Raw genomic sequence first — 18,109 nt, 5'->3', positions numbered from 1 at the left:
GCATTACCTTTCGGATAAAAAAAGAATTATCCAAATCGGTCCACTAGCGGCGGAGTTATGCCGTAACACACATAAAAAAAAAAAATATATACCGACGAATTGAATACCTCCTTCTTTTGGGAAGTCGGTCAAAAACCAACAAAACCGGAGATGTAGATTTAAGAAAATACGTTACACAAAGAGAATAAGACAAAACTGCTGCTATATTCATTACACGTGAATCCGTCAAGATACAGAAACAACACGTATAGTATGGTTCTAACCCGTTCTTATGTGAATTATACAACTACAAAATCAAATATTTTAAGTATAAGAAACTTGTATAGGTGAGGATTAGAAGTGTGCAAGGACCTGTCTTTTTTGTATGGGAGGTGGTTTCATATTTCGTATCGCTTAGGATTTTCATTTACCTGTGATCTGTCACCAAGAGTTTAAAAAAAAAATAATTACAACGATTAACTCTTTTATTTACATTATTATATCATAATTGTTTTGTTAAAAGAACTATAACAGTTTTTCATCACATTTTGATTTGTCACTTCTGTTTTTCGGATTCCTGTGTCATAATGTCAAGTTCTTTGCGCAACATGGCGGCTTCTTCTCTCATCTCTTGTAAGCTTCTTGCAGGTTTTCTTGGCTGTGTCGGTGATACTCTGTCGAAAAAAGTATCACAGATTACTAAACCAATAGGAAAACATTTCATGATATTATCAAATTAAGTTCAAGAAAGGAAGTATACTATACTAATATTATAAAAGTTAAAAAAACATTATTTCGATGGATGGATGGACGTTTGTTAGAATTTGTAGCCTTAACTGACATGTTTTAAAGGATATGGTTCATCCCCGAAAAACGTGTCTGAGTTCCAAGGGACACATAGTTTTTTGTTATTTAAATAGTTCGTCAGTTTGTCTAACCACGCAGACGAAGTCGCGGGCAACAGTTGGTTTGTCATATTTCTTAGCGCGAAAACTTCATGCAATAAGATAATGTAAACTTACTTATCATGTTTAGCCAGCTCTAAATAAATAAGGTCGTTATCAATGAAGTCTCCTTTCTTCCTCGGTAATATGTGACAATGGACATGCTGTAACAAAATTGACAACTGTAATTAATATGCTACCATTGTGACGTTAACCCTTTGAATGCCACCTGAACAACAAAGGCCAAATATTTTATAACAAAATTACCTTTATTGTCTGACCGGCCTCAGGCCCATCCTGAATAGTTACTGTACTTGAATTAACATTGTGTACTTTTTCCATTAACTGAAACAATGATATAAAAACAATAAAAAGCTTTTGTAAAAATTTGTCAACTAATGTGGCAATGATTTATGTAATAATAAATATCTAACTGACCTTTTGCACTAATCGGATAGTTTTGAAGAAATCTGCAGCCTCCTCCTCATTCAGGTCTCTATTTCTTTCTGCTAATCGTATAGGAGCGATAAGCACATGACCTGGTATAACACATCTACAAAAACAAAACTTCAACATAGATAAAAAATTTCAATATTCATTTATGATAATCATTAAAGTGAACTCAGAAAAATGATGGCATTGAATGTGTTCATAGTTCAGTATGTTACCTTAAATTTACAAATGCATATGTCCAGTTAGTTTTATAGAAGACACATGATTCCGGAACTTTAGCTTGTCCAAAGACATACATTGGCTCACTATTTTCTGCGCTTTCTGTTTGATTGGCAGTTGTTGGTGTTAATGTAGGAAGGGAATGCTCCGCTAGTAATTTATTTCGTAAACTAAGCGTGTATAATGAATAAACATCTGATCTGTAAATATGAAAAATCTTAGAAAACACACTTAAACCATTAAAAAGGTTGACTAAGGGCCTGTCCCACCACTCGCTGATAGACTCTCAGATAGCTTAAAAATGACGTAATTGTCAGATAAGGGAACAAATCCGATATTTCTATCACATATTTTACAGATTGGATTGTTATCAGACGATTAACAACATGATGGTGGCATTGCAAGTGTTAAATTTTTACCTCCTATGTTGAAACACAGGCATATTCCGTCTAACATCGGCCAGTCTTTCAGACTTAATCTCAGCGACTTTATAACATGGTCCCTCCTCTTCACAATCAGCTAGGACTTCACCCCAAGGGTCAACGCAGAGCGCATGACCGTATGAGCGTCGCTTGGTGTTGTGCTGGCCGGTTTGTGCGGCCGCTATCACATAGCATTGGTTCTCTATTGCTCGTGCCCTGAAATAAAAAAAAGATTATTACCCATAGACATTTCCTGCAAGATTTTATCTACATTGTTGTTTTGGAATTTGTCAATACATTTCAATCTTACTAATTTAGCTTGTTACTGACTTTATAAATGCGATAGTTTAGATGGATGGATGTTTGTTGGAATTAAATGGCTGAAAGGATCTTGATGTTATTTGGCATAGATGTAGAGGATAGGCTGGAAGAAGACATAGGCTACTCTTTTTTGTTTTTTATTTAATTACAGCCAGACGGTGTCGCGGGCGAAAAGTAATTATAAATAAATGCTTAGTTATACCTGAGCAACAAATGCCAGTGTGCTTTGCCAGTAACGTAAGTAAATGCAGATGGGAAAGTCAGAATGTCGGCGCGCATAGACCCAAGTGTTGTACTGAGTTCAGGGAAACGCATGTCATAGCAGATTTCCAAACCTACGGAAATAAGGAATAAAACATATTACACTCATGTTTATGATAGTATTAAAAAATTTAGAACAGCAAACTTTAAGTATGAGAATGCAAAATGTTGCTTTAACTTTTTGAGTTAACTATTCTTTTTTTTTTTTTTAAATGAATTAAACCAGCGCTTGCCACGATTCCACCTAAGTTAAGTGAAGACGTGGCCGAAAGATAGAAGTTATGGTATATGGACTAAAATTCTTATTTTTTTTTGATTACAGCCAATCTACTTGTGGAATGTTTATATAGCAACACAGTGGAAATATTTCTAAGTATTGAAAAATGTTGCCATTACCGATACGTCCGACAGGCGAGTCAACTGGTGTGACAACATGGCTGCCAGGGCTTGTAAAATCACTTTCTTTCAACCGCACATTCTTCTCTGGTATCTCTACATCAAAGAGATGTAACTTTCTGTATGTCTGCACTATCTCACCCTTGTTGTCTATAATTATATGTGTATTAAACATTTTTGTGGGATTTCGTTCATCCTTAAAAATAAAATAATGTATCTAGATGTATTATTAAATATAAACCAAAACTAAGATGGAATTTTGGGAAGGTTAACTTGTGTAAAACCATAATAGAGCAATATCATATTAATATCATAACTGATGATAATCTTATTAATATTACAAATGCGAAAGTTTAGATAGATGGATGTGGATGGATGGACGAACTTGTAGAAGACCACCTACCACTTGGCAGATGACAGTCCAAAAGGATATGAGGGGAATAAAACTTGGTGATCAAGCCTAAGATTTGTGCTGTCTGGAGACTTAGGATGAGGAAGGCCAACCCCAAATAACTGGTTAATGGTGAAGACGGAAGAAGAAAATTACCCTAACTATACAATTCTCACCCGTTCATGAACTCCACCCATAGATAGCCATACATTATGTTTTGCAGCTAGTTCTTTATAACTCTTTACTGTATTCCCATTTAGTAATGTCTCTGAGAAATCTAATGTCTGCTTTTTGCTATCACATAAATAGTCACATGCTTCAGGAAAGAATAACATCTAGAATAAGAAAATACAATTATATTAAATATAAGAAAACTATATTGAATGCAGAGGCCAGTAGATAAACAGCAATGGCTTTGGTCATGCTCACTTTAGTTTACCACTTTTATATTTGTCATAATTAAAAAAAATCATCTTTATTGTAACAATGAACATGTTCTATTCTAAAAGTATGATTATATTAAATACCTGAACATTTTCTTTACTTGCATCACTGATAAGTTTGCTGACAACTTGTAAGTTAGCGGCCTTGTCCGCGACAGAGGTCATCTGGCACACCGCTACTCGTTTAGAACTCATCTTGGAGCTAAGTTGTCGTACAAACTTTATGCTTAACAACCTAGATATTGATGTAGAAGTCTGAAATATTACTTACACTTGGTTAAAATTTTTAACTAAATCTTATGTAAAAATTTATTAAATTATCGGTTGATGTAATTCTCTGTATATTTCCTTTAATCTTATCACTTATAGTAAACATTGTCTTGTATACAGTGATAACTGTTTAATACTTTATCAAACAAAGAGTTTATAGTTATTTATAGTTTAAAATAGTGAAAAGGAACGATTGTGTATTATCATGTAACAAGAATCGTTCATTTCTATTTAGCATGTAGCAATTACAGTTCATAGCTTACCTGCATTTTATATATTACAATAAAATAGTTACCTATTTACAATGTATTATAGTTAATGGTGTAATTGGCTATTACCACAGCATTACAAGTGGATTATACTATTTTCGGTTTAAGTTTTAATTAGTATTATACAAGAAACGATAAACGAAGTTTAATAAGTCATTTCATTGATTGTTTTGCTTGTCATCTGTCATGTCAATTTGTCTGTGAAGTGTCAACTGTCAATCAAACGCAAATGTTTTATCAAGCCATTTTCATTGGTTGCTTGGTTTAAGGGTGTTGCTTGACACAATATTGAATGACATGTTAATCCTTTTTTTTTAATTACTTTCTGTCTTTCGAAAATTTTTACACAAAGTGCTACATGTACTGAAAAAAATGTTAAAAAAGTTCCAAGCATAGGGCTTTTTTGTTATTTCAAGTTTCAATAAATGGCAACTTACGGGATCTATTCCACACTTGTGTCTTTTTATAGCAACACTGTGGGTGTAAGCTTTTTCGCCCCCTGGCCCCCCTGCTCGATTATTTCGCTGTCTGGCTGTTTTGTGTTGATTGAATGCATATCTGTTTTCACGCAGTCTTACCATTTTCTCCAGTCTCTGGGTCGGTTATCGTTCATTTTAGGATCTATACTAGCTATGAGTAATGGTAGCGGCTTTATAGAAATTTTGGTTTGTAAATAATGAACACTTTCGTGTTTTTCGAAACACTTCGTGAAAAAAGAAAAAGTTGGATTTACTTTTATTTCTTAACATGTGATTATGGATGTAAATATTCAGTAATGTATTTTAAACAAAATGGACGTGAAAGGCTCTATTAGTGGATGTGATGTGAAGTGACTCCTTTTTTAGTTCTTTTCGCTTTACGTGTTTTTTATGTGAACAGACTGACATTCAAGCAAATACCCCAAACACTTGCTCGAACTTCAGAAAAAACCGTAAGTATTTAAAATTTCATGTCAAAATTGGTTAATTTTAATTAATGTAACTTAGTGATAAGTTAATTTTTAGTCTAAATTATGAATACATTAATATAATATACGATAAGGGCTCACGATTGCATGACTCATGTCAGCAGATGCACCGATGCCGTTTGCGTGTATTTTGACCGATATATTTTGTTTGTTTACTATAAAAATATTGATTTCTGTCATTTAGGTTCGCATTTTAATTTTTAACCATTTTCAAAAATTTGTAGAAAGCCTGACAGAGAAATTAAGTTTCAATCATTGTAATGTGTAGTAAAACTCATCATATACTTGTCCTTTTTTTTAAATAAATAACACTATGAGAACCAGTTAAAGCTTGTATATATGGCTAAAGAATACTTGTCAGTTGCTAATTAAACTAGTAAACATAGTAGTTTTTTTGGTAAAATCAAAAAATAGATTCATTTCCTACTTTGTATAGTTATTAAACTACTTCTAATGGTTACGTAAGACAAGCTATTGTAATAATGAAATTTCACATAATATTGATAATATAAAAATACACTTTTTTGTATGAATTATAACTTTGCTAGAAGTATGTAAGTGATTATTGAAATTAAAGTGGTGATGAATAGAGTATAATATAAAACAAATTCTTTTAATTATGTGATACATTTATTTTGATTAGTCTGGCTATTAATAGACCATGAAAAACAATAGACTATGATTTTTCTGATACACCTGCATCATGGTGAGTTGAAAACAATAGAGATTTCTTCCTTGAGCAAACGCAAACATTTCACACATACTCTGGAGACCATATGTCTGGTCTATTATGTTTATTATCTATGCAGATATACTGCATATCTTTTATTAATGAAGAGATAATGCAGAGAAGCTAAAGTGGTATGGACATATCAAGAGATGATTATGAACAAGACAGTATTAAAATTTAATATGAATGGCTATAAAGGTATAGGAAAACTAAAGAAAGTATTGGTTGTCGAGAGGTAATGTTTAAGAAAAGAGTGAATTCAGATATCACAGCTGATAGAGATGTATGCAAAAGCAGCAAATGCTGTGCAGACTCTATATAGAGACTAGGGTAGATGATGCACAGAAAAGAATATATTATATGTCTTTATGCTATCTTTGACCCCAACAAACTCATAACTCCATTCCAATCCTTTTTATATTGGAAAGGGGAAAAACTACTTGACATTTGTATTTTGAAGCCATGATATTTTACCATATAAGCTGGCTCATTCCATAAGACAGTGGTTGCTCTACCACGGTGAAAAATAAATGTCAGATATTAATCAAAATATAGAAATAGATGAGGTTACTAATAATTAGTGAATTACAAGGTATTAATAATTGTCAAAAATTAAGATTTTTTGTCTCATATCCATAAAAACAAAGTATTATCTGTACTTTTGTTAAATAAAACTGCCATTTAGCTCTTTGTCCGCATTCCGCGAATTTGGCGAGATTTTTCTGAATCACGGCGCCACATTTTCGGGTCAGTATCGGACTTTTTTTATTACATCAATGACTAAGCACCGTATAGCAAAAAATGGTGTAATAACATGATATAGAATTTAAAAGTTAGGAGATAGAAATAAAAAATTGATAAACTCAATAGTTTGTTATAAAGGAATTTATTTATATAGCAACATTTTATTTAGTCTACAAATTAAATAAAACGCAAATAAAAAAAGGGAAGGAAACTCCGGATTATTGAGTAAACCTTACGCCCACATTTAATAGTCTAACATTTAACAGCCAACATTATTAAATGATTGAATGTAAAATTGAAGTTCACTTACAATTGATATTATTGACATATAAATAAAGTGGCCCTTGTAACAATTTATTTCCTTGCACAAGTAAGAGACAAGGAAATACTTCGCAACTCCAGACAAGAGATCGCGGCTAAAGTTAATAAAAAATCAAAGTAATTATGCTAACCTCGATCGCTTCCTATTTACATAAATCGCGGAATGTATAGCGATAAGAGGACATTGGCTCTGTCGGACCTTGGATCTGATTCCTTATTACGCATAAAGCGCGAGTCTGTCCTATTATATGCACTAAGTATATAGCCATCATTTCCCCTATCCTACTCCTGCAGGGTCGTTGCCCTGCGTTTTCGTCCTCCAAATAACTATCATCCGTCATCTCAGTCATCACTCCCTTCTCGATCATATCGCCTTTCACGCAATCCATCCATCTCTTTCTAGATCTACCTCTACCGCTGTACCACTCACAAAACTAACGTTCTTCTTGTTACATGCGATCTATCCCTCCTCATAACATTCCCATACCTTGCTAACCTTTAGTACTGAGTACAAAGTACGTAGTAAATATCCAGTGACCTTTATCTAAATTGAGAAGCCAGAAATATAAACTAATAGTTGTTGAAAAGGTTAATATTAATTTCTACTATCCGATACGTGCATTTTAAGTAAAGCCCACGTAAACGCCCACACAAAGTTTCACTAAATAATGCAGACTAAAAGGTCACAGTTATCAACTAGCATAGTGAAATAAAAACGTATTTTGGTCCTTTTAAGAGGGGTCCTATCTTTCCCCTGAGTCAAAGGCGCGGCAGTAGGGTGCGGTTTTAATGCATGGTGCAGTTGTGATTAGCCGAATTTAGTAGCGAAGCATTGCTATAAATAAGGGAAATATTTGAATGACCTGGCTACTTGACCCTAAAGTCTCACTAAACCGAATACCGTGTGCAAGCTTCGAGCCTGTCAGTGGGGATGTATAGCGAGCTGGTGATGATGAAACCGAAGATTGTTCGGTAGTAAAAGTATCAAACCGTTATTTTGGGATCCGAAAAATAATGTTGAAATAGTTAAAAAATTACTGATATGGGTAAAATACGTAATAAACAGTTTAAATAAAATTCTTACACCATTAGGAAGGTACATTATTACTGACTGACACAAGCTATTTTTATTTTTTAAAATATTAATACTTTTTTTTTTAAATTTTATGTAGAAAAAGTCGCGAGTAAATACTAGTTACCAATACATTTAAAAAGAAAATTTCATCTTTTTCTCATAAGCAGACATTAATAAAGTACAGTTCAAAAGATAATTAAATGTAATTAATTTAAAGTCGGAGTCGCAGTGCAGAAATTTGCGGCGATTGGATTTGGCTTTCGTACAAAATGCGGCTTGACGTGAACTTGGCCGGCTAAATATCTATTGACCTGTTTACTTATCTTAAATATTGTTTTGTAGCTACAATTTATTTGAAATACACAGAAGTGTTGAAGAATTAAATTGTACTCGAGAATTTTAAATTACTGTATTGTAGCATAAACCGTTTTCTAACACTGACTCGATCAGAAATATTTAGAGTAATTAAATCGCCTTTAAGTTTGTCACCAACACCACGGTCTGGTCTGGTTACGGTTGGTCACTAAGGGATGCTCTTATTGACCTTCAAACGATACTTAGTGCATTAAAAAAATATAATTCATATTAAAATTATACATAGTATATATCTATAGTTGGATTCCTAAATGCAGAATTTAAGCCTTATAAAGCCGTTGTGGGTAATTTAACCTCGTTCATCTGGTTCAACGACATCGATGTAAAATTAAACGTATTTGAAATTAATGTCATCCACACATGTGTGGTAATTTATTATCTAGTACTCGGCTCTGTTGCATATGTATACGGTAATTTCATTTTTAATATCTTCATTAACCATTGACGAAATTAATTGTTATATTTTTACGCAATAACAGGTATTAAGCCTGTCTAAAATTCTTAATTTAATAGTGTCTAGTGTTTTTTTTTGTACAAAAAACTCAGTCGAATTAAGGGAATAATTAAAGTTTACACCAGTTTTAGTTTAGTTTATTAAACGTATTGTTCATTAGGGTCTATTATGTTGTGTTTGATATCTAGTACATACATAAAAGTCAATAAATCAATCCGTTGGTGTCGCGTCATTGAGTTATTTTTATCTCATATTCTATACCGGCTTCAAATGTTACGCGATCGTGAGTTAGATTATGACCTTCGATGCATCGATACTTTATAATCTAACCGACAGTTTCCACTGCTTACATCAGTATAACACGTACTGTTATCTCAGTTTTTTTCAACGAGAATGAAAGAGATGGTTATCTTTTTGTAGCAGTAGTTCGATAGTGCAATATTACTCTAAAATAGATTGTACTTGTGGAATATCAATACATTGAAATATGTAATCGATTTAGGAGTGTCGTTATCTTACGTACAAATATACCTCAAGTTGCCTTCTATGAGGTTTTATGGTTGTAATTATATAACATCCAATGCGCTAAATACGCCTTTTATATACACTGACAGACTTAAACTATATCACTTAACGATATTTAGATAAAATGCATTTTATCTTTGATCCTATTTACGTCTTGGAGAATGAGAAGATCGGCTTAGCGGGGACTTCTACGCAAGATATGTTCAATTTAAGATAACAAAATGCATTTTTTTATTTGAATAATACGACAAGAAGCCCCCGAACATTTGTCATTGAAGAGTACCAAGTGAAAAAATAAATAAAAAAAGGAAATCGGAAATGTAAAGGTTGTGCACCACATACCAAATACCAACATTGTACAACAATTTTCATGTGATTGTTCTGATGATTTGCCTGTCACTGTCGTCTTTGTACATCACCGGCTTTTAGCTATTCCTTGTTATCTACGATTTTGATGTTATGAATAAATTTTTCAGTATAAAATTAAAAGCGTCGGAACAGGTGTAACTTTGTAGTGTAAACTCACCCTTTTTCCTTTATATTTATTTAATGTAGTGTTAGCGCACGACGCAGTCGCTTAGCTAAGTAAACAGGTGAGCTTTTACGTGAATAAAGCATGAAAGCTCGTCTTAATTATATTTTCAAATTCAACAGCTTGCGCCTCTTGGCAGCTGCGGTTTTTTTTATAACTTCATTAGTTTGTTAGGAAGTTGTATTGTTGAAACGGTTTAGATAAGTGTTGACACGGTTTTAGTGCGATGTAAAATACATTTAATATTGTTTCCCAAGTTTCTTACATATTTTTTTTTTTAATTATAACAACGAAACTGTCGTATTTTAAATTGACATTGAAATTTTAGTTTTATCTAACGAAATTACTCAATTACAATAAATGTAAAAAAAGTATTTGACAGCGGTGGGATTCGAACCCACGCCCTTTCGGACTGGTGCCTAAAACCAGCGCCTTAGACCGCTCGGCCACGCTGCCTTGTGCGGAGTGTCGTGAAATTAAGGATTACATTTATGGGCGTTTAAGATTGTGATAAACCTTGACTTATTAGTTTTAATCAGTATTAGTATAAAGATAGCGCCTGTAACTCCATATTCCGAATGTATTTTTTGTTTCTAAAATTTACTGGAACCGACATGTATTTTTTTTTATTTAACGAAGACAATTGGTTAAGTATATCTTAATTGGCGGTTTCCGTTGCCACGTCTGATGTGAGTCGAGTCGCAAGCATTTTGATTGTCGTTAGTTGAATTCCGGGAAAGTGCTATGAGAAGTGTATGAGTTCTTAAGTTTAACTTAAGTTGTTAATTGGACATTATTGTTTTGCAGCATTATGTGTCATTCTGTTTTAAATTTAAATTTTGTATGAACAGGAAACTATCGCTTATCGGAATGTAGGCACATTGATGTCTGATCATGATTGATATATCATATTAAATAAATATTATAAATGCGAAAGTTACGATGGATGGAGGTTTGTTAGCGTTTTTAACCTAAACGGCTGAACGGATCTCCATTAAGTTTGGCACAAATGTAGAGCAAAGTCTGGAAGAACACATAGGCTACTATTTATCTCGGGAATAGTTACGGTTCCCGTGGAATTCATTAGTTTAGTTTTTTAATGTTTACTTGATCATTCTGCAACGGTTCAACATATCTTATTGAAATTTGGCACAGATATAAAACAAAGTCTGGAGTACACATGGGAGCTAGCATTTGATAACAATAAATAACATTTGATATTGCTTGGTTTTTATTAATGTAATTTAATTACAAGTGTACATTTAGCACGGCCTATCTTTCCACGTAACTGGGATTACATATCCGCGTCGCCCGGTTTGTACACATTGTACACACGTTGTGTAAACATTGCTTGATACCGCATATATAAATATTTCCTTTACCCAATTCTCATCGTGCGCTCGTGTAACATTAGATATGTTTATGTTAACTTGTGTAGGATTAATCTAAATTGTTGTCTTTGATAACAATTAACGTTTGCTTAGCGTAGATACAAAATGTACACTAAGCGACTTACGACTCTGAGTGTGTAGCTGTTCAATTTTGGAAATTACGTCGGATAATAATGTCATATTATTTAGAGTAATCATCTAAAATCTCAATTAATATACTGTTAGTATTCTTAGCTTCTCAATCTAGACAGAAAAGCGTTTTTCTTCATGTTTGTAACCTCTGAATTGTTTTCCTCCGCTCGCTAAACGAGCGGTTAAAAATGAATACCCCCAGAAAGTCGGTCATCCAGAACGTAGCTCTTTAAACACTATCTGTGCCAGACCCGGCAGTTCCCTTAGGCTGTCACTTCAAGCTTCGTATTAACGCTTGGCCCCTTTGCACTGTCACTTAGTATTTATACTTGATATAATACAATGCCCTTTGGAATTCTATTGTTTACAGTTGATGATTACCCAGTCTAGACCCCTAGTTTTAGTAAACATTTATGGTCTGGCGTGTCTTTTGAAATAAGTTGAAAGAAAAGGATCAAATAGATTATGCCAGTACTTAAAGACTACTGAAAATATAAAAACGATTTAACTACGCCGTAGTGTTTGACCCCAAAAATCAAACAAAATAATGGTACCAACCTGCAAGCACTACCTTTCAGAAAAAATCAAAATCGGGCCACTAGCGGCGGAGTTATGCCGTAACACGCATAAAAAAACATGCAGACGAATTGAGTACCTCCTTTTGGGAAGTCGATCATAAAAAGTACTTCGGCGTTTCCTATACTTAAAAAGACATTTTATTTGATGTTTGTCCTACGAGAAATGTCTAACTCATACGATATTAGTATGTAAAATGTGGCTTTCTACATTTTATACGGTATATAAATGGAGAATAAGAGTGATTGTAATATTTTTTTACCAAAGATATATCAGTGGAAACCTAGTGTTATAGTTCAAGTATTTGCAAGAGGATGGCGGTGTTCGTAGACTTGAAAGTATTTCAGTATCACTCAATCTTTATCAATTAACTTGTTTATCCCTTATAAGGTTAATAGATCGTAAACTAGTTATAGGTAATTACTATTTCCAATTAGTATTTAATGGATAGGTAATGTTTTATGCTGAGTGCTTCAATCGTAAATTCTACTCAATTACTAATTCATTTAAAGTCTTGTTGTGAGGTTACAATTAACTGTGTACTATATTTTTTGTAGACACACGTAATGTTAATGTGTACGTTAAGTTCGCCAAAATAGCGAAGCGACCGCTGCCCATAGACATCAGCATAGGCAGACTCATTGCCTACCTTTATTTAACAGAGGAGAGGACACACGACACGATATTTTTATGCGTCCTATAGCTCGCCAAATCTACTTCCCCTTCTAATACTTTCCTAAATAGAATTTATTTTAATTAGTACCCATAGTTGTGAATTAATCCGCACCGTCTCATCATCGTAGCACTGGAATGAATGACCTGAATAAAAAAGCTAGAATATGTGATCAAGTCGCTGTCAGATTGCTTTATGTGACTCGTGACTCGGCTACGAGTGGCTTTCTGTTTATTTATTGTTAGTTTTTGCAAAGAATTGTTTTAAAATCTAGACTACGTTTCTATTTTTAGTTTTCATTGTGTTTTTATACATCTAGTATTTATGTCATTGTTAGTGTTGCAATGTGACCTTGAAGACTTTTCATTTATCTTGAGTGGGTGTAAAGGTTATGTTATCCTAATAAGATTTTAATAGCTACTCGTGGGTCCACAGTCGAAATTCAAACACATTTTGTCGTCTCTAACATTCCTTTTGAGAGAAACAGAAATGGTAATAAAGATGGTTACCTGCAGTTAGATTGTCTATTATTTTATTCATAAATCCTACATGGTAGCACCTCTAGCATACCTTAGCACCTCTAGGTACCTCTAGCATTTACTAATAATTAAGCAAGTAAACAAACTCGTAGGGGCAAGTTCGATTGCACCCTCCCGCACGGACGAAGGGACAGTGCAATGAACACGACCCAATACATTTAGTCACGTAGGGTTCGGAAAAAGTATTTTAGTTACGCAATTGAAAATCAATTTCATTTCGTAAAATATACTAAAAATATTCTCAAATAAAAGTTTATTGTTTTTGTTAATGTTAGGCATAATGATGTTTCTTATTTCGTCTCGATTATACTTCGTTGTTTCTCTAAAAACAAACAAACTATTTTATCCAATTCATAAAAAAAAGACTTTTCAAAAATTGTAATAGAGATAAGATTTTTATTTTACGTCTCTAGTATTTTCTGAATGCAAGGGCAAAGTCGAAGGGGCCAGACGGTCTCCGACTAGCATTTAATTTTAAGGCTTCCAGTGAATGATTGAGGGTTCGTTGACATGGCGGCGTCTGTGCCGATCCTGCGTTATGCCAATCAATAAATGCGCGCCGCCCGCAAATTTGACTAGGGCGCGTGGTTTTACATGATTATTACGAATGTTCACGCGCAAATGCATTTAAAATATTGTGATATAGTTTTAAATGTGTGTGTGATGGAAGGTTTTTTAAACGATAGTCTAATGATTTGTTTAAGATCTAAAACTTGTGACGTAATAGTTCGTTAATTGTATGTCTGCTCCTTTCTTTTTAGTAATCTTTGAGTTTAGGGGGAAAGGTAGATTGAAGTTCCTAGAGTTTTTTTTCCATTATGATAGTCTTCTGTACTCTTTAATAAAAAGTAGTTCTCGATGTTCTTGAAATATTTTAATCGAGCGGAAAATAATTACGTGTACTTGCATTGTTTGCATACCGGGTGGTCAGGTGTCAGTGACGCGGTTCCGGTGTTTATTGTACAAATTAATTAATTCTATCGACAAGTATGTTGTGACGTTTTGCTAGTGATGTGATTGTTAAGTATTGTTGTTACCTGCTTGAAATAAAGATTAACGTTACGGTTTTGGTTGCTGTTAATGTGTGCATTTGATGCTTTTGAAAAAAAAATCTGTTTGGTCCTTCAAGTCGGATAATTTGTGGTAAATATTTTTATTGCACGGAATTGTAAAAAGTTTTGTGGCCTTTTTTTTAATACTGCTATGAAAGCAATATTTTAAAAGTATATTAAAATTTCGTCAGTCAATTTCGGATCACTTTTTGTCGATTACAATCATCATAAATTCATATTCATTTTTTGTTTTCATCATAACTCAATATGGAAATAACCTTTGGTTCGTTATCATTTAAATTTTAAGTGCAATGCAAATATTGTAGGATACGTAATAATGTATTTTTAAGTTATAAACATTGACATACATATCTTGAATCATTATAGGGTTTAAGAATAAACATAGATATCACCGCTCTAAAGTATTTTGAAAAGGCTGACTAAAGACGGTCCCTCTTAAAGTTTAACAGTCCCTATCTACAAGACACGACAATTACAAAGGTTGTAATTTAAAGCAGAATTAATTGCGGCCACCATTTGAGACGTTTTTAGTCGCATGCATATTCAACGCGGAAGTCCGTCTATACGAACCCTTAGAATTGCTGGATTTACATACTGGATGTATTTTTTCGTCGACTATCTTTCCGTATCCAAAATGCTATTCAAATAACTCTGTGGGCGGATTTAATGCAAGGAATACTAATGCCTTGACGGTTTGCTATGCAATTTGTAATGTATGTATTTTCTTTAGCGAAAGGTCTAGTTGTTTAGCATTTTCTGACCGTGAAATTCGACTGTTATTGTCTGAAAAATCATCATTTATTACGTAATGCTTTCTCGACACTCGAATGTCTTTTGTTTGAAAAAATATAAAAACTAAAGTGCTTTTCGTAAATACAGCCACACACGATAGTCTTTATAACATAGATAAATATGTGTTTCCACTGAAGCGAATCGACGTAGCACGAATTCTAAGAAATCAATCAATCATAAAATACTTTTTTCAGTTAAACAGAACTTAACGGGTTTGTGTCTAATTGAATATATGATTTTAATTCCAGTAATGTAAATGTTAAATTAAATGTAAGCCGTTTCTTAATACTACGTAATAAGCTTTTTAAAGCATTTATTTTTAATACAGAAAAACATTATAGAGTTTATTCTGCTTAAAGGAACAAATAATCCTTGAGTTTCCAATACCCTGTACATAATTTTATTGTCATCCTTCTGGTTTTTTAAAATAAATAGTGATAATATCTATGTATATTCAACTGTTATTCGTATGTATTTTTGTACATGCAGTGGAAATTCACGGTTATAAGTTCTAACAGTTTCATATAAATGTATTAGGCGTGGAAGTTGTGAGCAATTTCCTACCGATGCCACTGAAACTTTGAGATTGCGACAGTTTATTACAGTGCGCTCTGTAACTAACAACTACACAACTAAGTTAGATTGTTCCACTTTACTTGATGTTCGATAAAATGTTTTTACTTCGATATAGAATAACTATTGTTTTACTATTTTTCCTTACTGAGAAAATATAGTTTTTTCTTAATATTATTTACTTATCACCAAATGGCTATCTTACTTCTTACTAATACTATATATGCGAAAGCTTAGATGGATGTTTGTTAGAATTTGTAGCCTAAACAGCTGAACGAATCGCGATAAAATGTGGCATAGACGTAGAGGATAGTCTGGAAGAACACATAGGATATACACTTTCGTTTTTTTCCACGCGAGCGGAGTCGCGGGCGAAAGGTAGTATATACTATGTTAAAAAGTAGGAATACATTAGATATAGAATTTGCAAAAGACAAAAAATCTCTTGCAAACTGTAATTTTTTTTTCGATATAATTACACACATCACTAAAATATATTCGATATGAGCACAACACTACGCATGCTTGTTACAAAAAGGAACAATATACAATCCAATTAGCAAAGTCCCCGTTACAGACTCGTACGTGTCTATAAATCATCGCGGGCGTCTGATGTGCTTCTGTTAACGATTGAAGCATTCAGCAGTGCTTGCGAACTGAATAATGAGTGACAAGCGCTCTACCACTCTTTCATCTTTGTTAAGACGTGTTAATACGATAGAACTTTGTGTTAATAACTAGTAGATGCAATATGAATTACAAAAGACGTTACACAGTACAGAAACTACGAGAATAAAAATCGTAGACGTTGGTTGACTAATGTTTCAGTGGAATGTATTGGATATTAAGAGCGCGTACACATCTCTGATTAAATTATCTTACAACTGTTGTGCGATTGTTTCGCAGCTAATTCAACTGTTTAATAAATGTAAAACAACTAAAAATCGAATAGTGTGAGCGTCTCCCACCATATAACCTCATAGGGATCACACAGTTGTGCGATAGTTTATTTTCAGGTGCGCACGCTTTAAGTCTAGAACTGTTGCGTAATTTTAATTTGATATTGTTTACCAGTAATGGAATTGATAAGATACAAAATGAGTATATTAGAGGAAGTTTGAGAGTAGCCCCCGTAGTAGAGAAGGTAAGGAGTAAAAGGTTAGCATGGTATGGGCATGTTATGAGAAGGGATGAATCGCATGTTACAAGGAGAACGTTAGTTATGAGTGTGGAAGGGTACATCGGTAGAGGTAGACCTAGAAAGAGATGGATGGATTGTGTAAAAGGTGACATGATCAAAAAGGGAGTGATGACTGAGATAACGTATGGTAGAGTTATGTGGAGGACAAAAACCTGTTGCGTTAAGGAGATGATGATGATGATGATGATGATGATGATATTGTTTACCAGGACGAGGTTATAATTGTCTGTATAAATGTAATTGGTTAAAATACTTTTTGATATGTAGGTGATTAGTCGTTGGTTCCTCGAAATGTTATAAGAAAATTAAAAAATACTTCCTCCTGGAACAGGAAGTTGTCGACGTGTGAACTTTTTTTATTGAGTTGAAGCGAATTTTTATATATACTTGGTAGATTATATTGAAAATCCACCGGGATGTGGTCCACTTCGTGACATGAATTGTTGTGGGTTTATCAGCTCTATTGATTTATCGTAAGTAGATAAAATAAACGCAATTTTGTGTAAGCGAACGTGACTTTTACAATGGGGTGCTTTTCATGGGGACAATAGGGTAGTGAATGCTGATTTAAAAGCTTATGATGGGGATGATTTCTGTCTTTAATTCGAGCATTTGACTTTGATGTATTTGGTCATTGTAGTCAAGAATGATTTTTATGTGTGTGTGTTTTTTATGTCTTTTAAATGTAAGTCATTTATGTTTCGATTCTATTTAAATTATGTGTCCCTTATTATAACACAGAGACAAATATTGACTGTTACTGTTATGTAAATATGTTTCATACTTCATAACATGTCGTATGATGTCTTTGAACAGTCGTGAAGGCAACACGCGGCCAGCAATTAGTTGAAAGCTCGTCCGCACTCGGGGTATCGTCCGCAGGGCTATTGTTCCTGGAATCGATACAGATATGTAGGCCTTTATTTTTAGTTGCCGCCTCTAGAGATCGCTGCTGGCCTAGTACGATGCCACTGTTGGGTGTAGGTTCGCCATTATTACAGCGGGAATATCTGCGAAAGATAACGAAAATATATAAGTGATATCGCTTTTCTTTTTAAACATATTGAA

At 33.6% G+C, this 18,109-nt stretch overlaps 2 protein-coding genes and 1 non-coding gene across 6 annotated transcripts in view; 1 reads left to right on the top strand and 2 right to left on the bottom strand.

Annotated features, from left to right (window-relative positions):
• Positions 1-446: 446 nt before the first annotated feature.
• Positions 447-4,562, bottom strand: LOC106107458 (nitrilase and fragile histidine triad fusion protein NitFhit). 2 transcript variants are annotated; one of them, XM_013288314.1, is made up of 11 exons: positions 4,363-4,562; positions 3,914-4,084; positions 3,563-3,721; positions 2,996-3,191; positions 2,541-2,673; positions 2,015-2,233; positions 1,592-1,795; positions 1,362-1,476; positions 1,191-1,268; positions 1,002-1,087; positions 447-653 (listed from the first exon to the last, which is right to left on the bottom strand). In XM_013288314.1, the coding sequence occupies exons 1-11, from the start codon at positions 4,366-4,368 to the stop codon at positions 536-538; spliced, it is 1,485 nt and encodes a 494-aa protein (XP_013143768.1). In that variant the 5' UTR covers positions 4,369-4,562; the 3' UTR covers positions 447-535. The 2 variants fall into 2 exon arrangements, with proteins under 2 accessions (XP_013143768.1, XP_013143769.1); XM_013288315.1 differs by having other exon boundaries at positions 4,395-4,561.
• A 293-nt stretch (positions 4,563-4,855) lies between these two features.
• Positions 4,856-18,109, top strand: part of LOC106107189 (ankyrin repeat domain-containing protein 50) — a 50,154-nt gene continuing 36,900 nt past the window's right edge. For all 3 annotated transcript variants that reach the window (XM_013287923.1, XM_013287924.1, XM_013287922.1), the window contains exon 1: positions 4,856-5,299. The gene's annotated coding sequence lies outside the window, so the exon portion shown is untranslated. The remainder of the gene's footprint in view (positions 5,300-18,109) is intronic.
• On the bottom strand, positions 10,468-10,547 carry Trnal-uag. Its single transcript has one exon. It is a non-coding gene; the product is annotated as a tRNA-Leu (tRNA).

The sequence above is a fragment of the Papilio polytes genome, unplaced genomic scaffold (assembly GCF_000836215.1).
Source record: "Papilio polytes unplaced genomic scaffold, Ppol_1.0 DF822067.1, whole genome shotgun sequence".
Lineage (NCBI taxonomy): Eukaryota > Metazoa > Arthropoda > Insecta > Lepidoptera > Papilionidae > Papilio > Papilio polytes.
This window is presented reverse-complemented; position numbering and strand designations above follow the sequence as displayed.

Bases quoted from the DNA above. Each gene is read 5' to 3' on its own strand.
- LOC106107458 (XM_013288314.1), bottom strand. The intron at 1,796-2,014 runs GTAAAAATTTAA...TCATATTTACAG, and splicing joins CCTGTGTTTCAACATAGGAG to ATCAGATGTTTATTCATTAT. The intron at 1,088-1,190 runs GTAATTTTGTTA...ATTTTGTTACAG, and splicing joins AGGCCGGTCAGACAATAAAG to CATGTCCATTGTCACATATT.